The sequence below is a fragment of the Gnatocerus cornutus genome, unplaced genomic scaffold (assembly GCF_029298725.1).
Source record: "Gnatocerus cornutus isolate USDA-ARS CGAHR unplaced genomic scaffold, icGnaCorn1.1 ctg00000114.1, whole genome shotgun sequence".
In the NCBI taxonomy this organism is placed as follows: Eukaryota; Metazoa; Arthropoda; class Insecta; order Coleoptera; family Tenebrionidae; genus Gnatocerus; species Gnatocerus cornutus.
In genome coordinates, this window is record NW_028275454.1 from 11,978 (window position 1) to 20,235 (window position 8,258).

The 8,258-nt window shown below is 35.0% G+C and overlaps 1 protein-coding gene across 1 annotated transcript; it reads right to left on the minus strand.

Moving 5' to 3' along the window:
- Positions 1-1,969: 1,969 nt before the first annotated feature.
- On the minus strand, positions 1,970-4,801 carry LOC148165941 (uncharacterized). Its single transcript, XM_088049586.1, has 3 exons — positions 4,725-4,801; positions 2,503-4,670; positions 1,970-2,346 (listed from the first exon to the last, which is right to left on the minus strand). The coding sequence occupies exons 2-3, from the start codon at positions 4,661-4,663 to the stop codon at positions 1,970-1,972; spliced, it is 2,538 nt and encodes an 845-aa protein (XP_087905712.1). The 5' UTR covers positions 4,664-4,670; positions 4,725-4,801.
- Between the last annotated feature and the right edge of the window lie 3,457 nt (positions 4,802-8,258).

Genomic DNA, 8,258 nt, shown 5'->3' on the forward strand with positions numbered 1-8,258 from the left:
GACGATGAGTCTTTTTTCGAAGACCCATTCCAAGCTTTCTTTTCGTTTTCATGGCTGTTGTTACAAGCCAAGCTGCTGCTTTCTCTCCTAAACCGGCGTCTTTCGATTTAACCCTCTCCCAAGCCCGATTTTCTAAAATCCAATCTGCTCTGTGTCGCTCGTCTAAAGATTGATTTTTGGAATAGCTAATGTCGTGTTCTTTGCATGCAGCATCCAACTTATTTATACCAGAATCACCTTTCCGTAATCTTTTCTCCAATTTTGTGCCAGGACCACAGTAGCTTTTTTTATTGAAAAATGAATAAAATCTTATAGAATATGTAAAGACTTACTTGTAGCCGGGTATGTGTAGTTCTAGAGGTAGTTTATTAATTAGAGAATTTACTACACCACGTCCACCTTTACGTTCGGGGACTAACATAACAATGAATACTTCGTATAAGTGTAGTGATATTTATAGAAGAGGGAGGGAATAAAGGCACATCATTTTAATTACAAGTTTTATTTTTGTACTTTTGAACAAGATTGGGTGGTAAAAATATTTCCAGGTCCTTAATAAATCCATGTAGTCCTTGGTCGAACAAAGATTGACACAACCTCGCCACATCTGTTTGCTTATCGATGAATTGTTGACAAATTTCCATACCATTGCGATATTGCTTCTTCCATGATTTAATTAATGCATCCTCTTCTGTGAAGTCCACATCGTACACCTCAGCATATAGGAGATCATAGTAAGCATCACGAAATTCGGAATGGATACGTTTGATGGCGGAATTAAGATCTGTTGCCTTCACCCATTTGTCTTGACTGTACATTTGCCACATCCTACTACTCCAACTTGAAATGTAGGAATGAATGTTAATTTTCAATGTTGTATTAAAAGTGATTTGTAGTGGCCGTGTGGTAAAGTATCAGTGGAATCATTTAATAAAAATCTTTTATCATCAAAGTTGCTTAAACCAATTTTGTGCTGTTCGATACTGTAAACTTTGTGCGCAAATGATCGTATTGTACGTTGAGTCACCTCTTTAACCATGTTATTTTTTAAACAGTCTAGGTAGTCTTGAAAAGTGATTTTATTTTTGACAACACTAAATTTTACACCTTTTGATTTTTTTATACATTTTCCCCCTTTAACTTTGTACGCGTACATTTTAGATCTAAGTCCAATAAAATGACTCATCGCATTGCTATTTAGCTCATCTTTCATCACCCCAGGGACCTTTTTGTTTACAAGAGGTATTGACCATTGATTGTTTAAAGGGTAATCACTTGTATCGATCATTTTAATATTTGCCTTAATTAAATCATGATAGATATCATCACATTGAAGTTCGTAGATAAGGCTGTCTGTGTCAGTATATAAAAGTTTGCAATTATTTTCATTAAACTTCTTTAACATGAATTCATAATGAAAATTATAGACACATACTTTGGAAATATCTAAAATAGACATACCAATGTACAATGGTTTATTGAATATAAGTTCTGTTTTTGCAAGCTCAACCGCGATAAGATTTTCATTAAAAATTGTACGATTTTGAAATCTGGGGCTGGATATTAAATTTTTTGCTCCGTATCTCCCTTCCCATTGCGATACCAATTTTACAATTCGATGTTTTCGGATATTTTCCATGGTTTTTCCAAACACTGCATTATTTGCCAATTTATAATTATTTTTTTCAAAAGTACTTTTGGCTTGTGCACGTAAATTTGTGTTTAGTTCGATATACGGTTTTAGCCATGGAGCTTGTTTGAAACTTAAAATTTTATGAATCTTTTTAACCACTAAACCATTATGTATCGCTTGTTTTAAATTCTGATAATGAAGAATGTAATTAGTTTTTTTATGTAGGGTGGTCATTAATTTAGAGATTTTTGAATTTGCTGGTTTTCGGTGTTCAGCACAAAAAGGTAAGTCTTTGTGCCTATCATGTCTATGTTGCGGGTAGTCAAGATCGACTTCTTAAATGTAACCTGTGTTGGACTCGTTGGAAATATTTGTAACATCAAAATCAGTAACATCATCTAACCATTTAAATTCTCTATAGGGTAAATATTGCTGCATGGCCCACCCGTAAAGATTGTTGACATCCAAATACATTAGATATTTATTTGGTTTAGTTGGATCATAATCGTCACCTAAATATTTATTATTTGCTTCCGAGTATCGATTGCAGCATTGATTAATGCCACCGCGAATACCTCTTTCCACAAATAATAACATATCAATATCTTTAAGAATTTCGAGTTTACATCCAGTGTATTTCAGCATACAATCCCATGTATAACCGGGTAAAGTGTAGTACCACCCGGGGTCCAAACCATACGTTTTATGCATTACTCGACGGAAATTTTCGAAAACATCGGCCAATAGTAAAATGTCAATTTTCATATACAAATCCAAGTATTCGCCCAAATTGTTAATTTTAAATTGGGTCCAAACGTTTTGACCGTGTTGATAATTTTCTTCGGAAATGTGCGAATCATTTAGTTTACTATAAAATTTTTCGATCGGTGGTAAACATGTCTCTGTTAATTTTTCAATTGAGTCGAGATAGTCGTATGGAAATACACCTTTACGTGTGAGTAATTTGAAGGAATCCTCATCTAAGTCTTTAAATTCGCGTTTTAAATGTTGTAATTCATCTGATTCTAAAGTCGATACTAATTCATCCAAGGATGCATTCATAAATCTGAGAGAATCAATGAACCTAAATTTTATATCAGTATTTTCATCTTTCAGCGTGAATGCAATGTACTTTTCTAGATTGATTGGCAAAAGTGTGATTTTTCCTAATTTTGAAATATCTTCAATGAGGAAATGACTATCATATCCCGATAAATTGTGGAAAACAATGGGAACCATAAATCGCTTTTTATAATTTAAATTACATATTGAATGAGCAAATCCTCTAAATATCGATGTAAAATGATCATGGTCTCTTACAATGTTTTTTTGTTGTCTATCTTCTTCGGTAAAACATTTCCCACATATATGACATAAAACAGCTGATTTAAAGCTTGGACTTGAACCCATAGGTTTAGCTTCGATTATTTTTTCTGAGACATTTCTTGCAATTTGTTTAAGCTTATTTGTAAACCACACAGCAACATTCTCACCACGATAAAAATCATAAAAGGACAGACTATCATCATAGTTACATTTTAGAAATAGTCCAACACTGCACGCTTTATGTTGTTGATACTTGAAGGTTTTGGATGTATTTTCACAAGTTTTTTCGATAGGTTGAAGCACAGACTCGAAATCGCAGTATAAAATAAATGGTAATGTCTGTTGATTGATATAATTTTGAAATTCTACATAATCATATTTTGGAAATGAAATTTTACTAAAATTTAATTTTTCACATTGCTCCGAATGCTCTTTAAAAGTATCCTCCTTCTTGAAATAATTAAGGCAACGATCACATAAATAGACTTTATGATTATTTTTGTTTAATTGATTTGAAACAAGTCGAGACAAGTTTTTAATCCAACAATAATGATACTTTATTTCGGTGTTATCCACATCGGCATTATCTGGAGCCTCATAATCATTTAATTTTGGAAAATAAACGTTTTGGACTTGGAGCAAATTTACATGTTTTTCTAATTTTTTTTCTGTCAGTCTTACTGGAGCTACAGTATAATACGATGCTTTTGATTTAGTTTGATTTAATTCCAAAACGTACACGTTAATTGAAACATTATTTAATTTTTCAAATTTAGAAATTTGATTAATACTGACAGGAAATTCGATTCCCTTCATATTTAATTTTGATGACCAATGCGGATACGAATTAATCTTATCAGCATTAATGTTTGTGGGGAATAAGGCTGAGATGACGCTCCAAGAAAAGCACTCGTTATCATTATAATTTTTGACATTAACACAAGCGTGTTTATTAGCAATTTGTTGTGGAAGTCTGATGAAAGATGAACCATTCCCAATTTCACATTTATTTATATTGATTTCCAACGAAATAATTTTATGTAATGCCCAACCCGAATCACGAAGTTGAAAGTTTTCCAGTTTACTTAAAATTTTATCACTTATGTAATTTTGAAACCAATCTTTAATATTTCGCCCTTGATCCAACAGTCCATTCCTGGTGTTAAACGATTTTTCTTCAATAATTTCACTACCATCGTTTGGATTGTTTTTAATAAATTCACCATGAAAACATGCGTTAATTTTAAGCAAAGTAAATTTTTTAAGCAATTTTTTAATGCGAGAATTAAAAACCGAAAATGCATCATTTAAAAACTGAACAATATCAATGTGACTTAAATTAAAAATTATTCCAGTTTGAACGCGTGACTTAAAAGCAGTTTTCAATTCTTCCCACTGAACCCTCTTTTGATGATTTATCTTCAATCCTCGACCACTGATACCATTATTTGCACACAAACGTTTAAGTATGACGTGAAAATGTTTTAATTTAATTAAATTGGAATTAAGCTTGAGTCGAGCACCAACACTCAATTTCAAGCTTTTAATAGTTTTCGAATAAAATTTAAAATAACTTTTAATTTGGTGGACCAAATATAAAGCACTTTGATGATCAAATTTTGTTGTCAAATTATCCAAATGCGTTTTAGTAGCCTGAACGATGTCGTTACTTACCACGATCACTTCATCAGCTTTGGAAGTCATGATAGGCCTAAGATAAAGTACAAATTCAGTACCAGATTTAGAAGCAAAAATTTATTCTTACCTTTTATTATCACTCTCACTACAACAAAATTATTTGTCTTATCGACTTAAGTTGATCACTCGTATAAACGGCGGAAAATGTTGAGCTGATTACTGTTCTATTAGCACCTTGACAGCAGCACTATCAATGGTCTGAGCTGATCACTTTGTTCATTATATAGACGGCGAAGAACGTCCGGTCTTATCAATGTTTGCGGTTTTTCCGAGAAACGCGAAAATCAGACCGGATGATTACACCCAAATAACGAATTATTTAGCATTTTTTTTCCGAGAAATTGCAATATTTTTTTTCCGAGAAATTCCAAAAATTTTTTCCGAGGACCGCACTCAAAACTTTTTGAAATTTTTGCTCACTCTAGCGCCCTCTATGATTGTCACCCAAACCGTCACCGCCATCTTGATCTGACACAACTGTCAAATTCAAAATTTCCGCCATTCCATAATGACATCTGTCAAAATTCTCGCCGCCAGCTGTCAAATTTCCACCGCCATCTGTCAAATTTTTAAATTTCCCGCCGTTTAGCCGCGCACGCGCAAATTGAACTGTTTATCGGCTCGCGGCGCCTCCAACCGGCTACACATTTCAATTTCCCGCCACCAGCTGTCAAATTCCCACCGCCATCTGTCAAATTTTTAAATCACCCGCCACCTGATTGGCAGATGACCAGCAATACGCCGGAAGAGCCGCCGACACCATCTGTGCGCCTGATTGGTAGATGACCAGCAATACATCACCGGACGGGCGCTCGAGATTACGACTTCCGCTGCAGAACCGGCTTTGTATCACTACTCAATTCAGCCGTTGAATCTTGGTAAAAAGTCATGATTTTGTAGATTTCGTGCTCTTCTTTGCAAATTCATGCCAGAAAACAACGAAAATCGGCGAGAAATCGTCGTTTTGCATCGAAATATGCGGTTTTCTGTAAGAATTTTGATGATTTCGTGCAGAATTCTGCTGTTTTCTTGCAATTCAGCCGTTGAATCTTGGTAAAAAGTGATGATTTTGTAGATTTCGTGCTCTTCTTTGCGAATTCAAGCCAGAAAACAACGAAAATCGGCGAGAAATCGTTGTTTTGCATCGAAATATGCGGTTTTCTGTAAGAATTTTGATGATTTCGTGCAGAATTCTGCTGTTTTCTTGCAATTTAGCCGTTGAATCTTGGTAAAAAGTCATGATTTTGTAGATTTCGTGCTCTTCTTTGCAAATTCAAGCCAGAAAACAACGAAAATCGGCGAGAAATCGTCGTTTTGCATCGAAATATGCGGTTTTCTGTAAGAATTTTGATGATTTCGTGCAGAATTCTGCTGTTTTCTTGCAATTCAGCCGTTGAATCTTGGTAAAAAGTCATGATTTTGTAGATTCCGTGCTCTTCTTTGCGAATTCAAGATAGAAAACAACGAAAATCTTCGAGAAATCGTCGTTTTGCATCGAAATATGCGGTTTTCTCTAAGAATTTTGATGATTTCGTGCAGAATTCTGCTGTTTTCTTGCAATTCAGCCGTTGAATCTTGGTAAAAAGTGATGATTTTGTAGATTTCGTGCTCTTCTTTGCGAATTCAAGCCAGAAAACAACGAAAATCGGCGAGAAATCGTCGTTTTGCATCGAAACATGCGGTTTTCTCTAAGAATTTTGATGATTTCGTGCAGAATTCTGCTGTTTTCTTGCAATTCAGCCGTTGAATCTTGGTAAAAAGTTATGATTTTGTAGATTTCGTGTTCTTCTTTGCGAATTCAAGCCAGAAAACAACGAAAATCGGCGAGAAATCGTCGTTTTGCATCGAAATATGCGGTTTTCTGTAAGAATTTTGATGATTTCGTGCCGAATTCTGTTGTTTTCTTGCAATTCAGCCGTTGAATCTTGGTAAAAAGTTATGATTTTGTAGATTTCGTGTTCTTCTTTGCGAATTCAAGCCAGAAAACAACGAAAATCGGCGAGAAATCGTCGTTTTGCATCGAAATATGCGGTTTTCTGTAAGAATTTTGATGATTTCGTGCCGAATTCTGTTGTTTTCTTGCAATTCAGCCGTTGAATCTTGGTAAAAAGTGATGATTTTGCAGATTTCGTGCTCTTTTTTGCGAATTCAAGCCAGAAAACAACGAAAATCGGCGAGAAATCGTCGTTTTGCATCGAAATATGAGGTTTTCTCTTAGAATTTTGACGATTTCGTGCAGAATTCTGCTGTTTTCTTGCAATTCAGCCGTTGAATCTTGGTAAAAAGTCTTGATTGTGTAGATTTCGTGCTCTTCTTTGCGAATTCAAGCCAGAAAACAACGAAAATCGGCGAGAAATCGTTGTTTTGCATCGAAATATGCGGTTTTCTGTAAGAATTTTGATGATTTCGTGCAGAATTCTGCTGTTTTCTTGCAATTCAGCTGTTGAATCTTGGTAAAAAGTCATGATTTTGTAGATTTCGTGCTCTTCTTTGCGAATTCAAGCCAGAAAACAACGAAAATCGGCGAGAAATCGTCGTTTTGCATCGAAAAATGCGGTTTTCTGTAAGAATTTTGATGATTTCGTGCAGAATTCTGCTGTTTTCTTGCAATTCAGCCGTTGAATCTTGGTAAAAAGTCATGATTTTGTAGATTTCGTGCTCTTCTTTGCGAATTCAAGCCAGAAAACAACGAAAATCGGCGAGAAATCGTCGTTTTGCATCGAAATATGCGGTTTTCTGTAAGAATTTTGATGATTTCGTGCAGAATTCAGCTGTTTTCTTGCAATTCAGCCGTTGAATCTTGGTAAAAGGTCATGATTTTGTAGATTTCGTGCTCTTCTTTGCGAATTCAAGATAGAAAACAACGAAAATCAGCGAGAAATCGTCGTTTTGCATCGAAATATGCGGTTTTCTCTAAGAATTTTGATGATTTCGTGCAGAATTCTGCTGTTTTCTTGCAATTCAGCCGTTGAATCTTGGTAAAAAGTCATGATTTTGTAGATTTCGTGCTCTTCTTTGCGAATTCAAGCCAGAAAACAAAGAAAATCGGCGAGAAATCGTCGTTTTGCATCGAAATATGCGGTTTTCTGTAAGAATTTTGATGATTTCGTGCAGATTTCTGCTGTTTTCTTGCAATTCAGCCGTAGAATCTTGGTAAAAAGTGATGATTTTGTAGATTTCGTGCTCTTTTTTGCGAATTCAAGCCAGAAAACAACGAAAATCGGCGAGAAATCGTTGTTTTGCATCGAAATATGCGGTTTTCTGTAAGAATTTTGATGATTTCGTGCAGAATTCTGCTGTTTTCTTGCAATTCAGCCGTTGAATCTTGGTAAAAAGTCATGATTTTGTAGATTTCGTGCTCTTCTTTGCAAATTCATGCCAGAAAACAACGAAAATCGGCGAGAAATCGTCGTTTTGCATCGAAATATGCGGTTTTCTGTAAGAATTTTGATGATTTCGTGCAGAATTCTGCTGTTTTCTTGCAATTCAGCCGTTGAATCTTGGTAAAAAGTGATGATTTTGTAGATTTCGTGCTCTTCTTTGCGAATTCAAGCCAGAAAACAACGAAAATCGGCGAGAAATCGTTGTTTTGCATCGAAAT

What these genes read in the sequence shown, in the direction of transcription:
- LOC148165941 (XM_088049586.1), bottom strand. Translation starts at nt 4,663, where the DNA reads ATGACTTCCAAAGCTGATGAAGTGATCGTGGTAAGTAACGACATCGTT. An exon ending in ACCGATCGAAAAATTTTATA is followed by an intron (nt 2,347 to 2,502) that starts GTAAACTAAATG and finishes ATTTCCGTCGAG; the next exon opens with TAATGCATAAAACGTATGGT.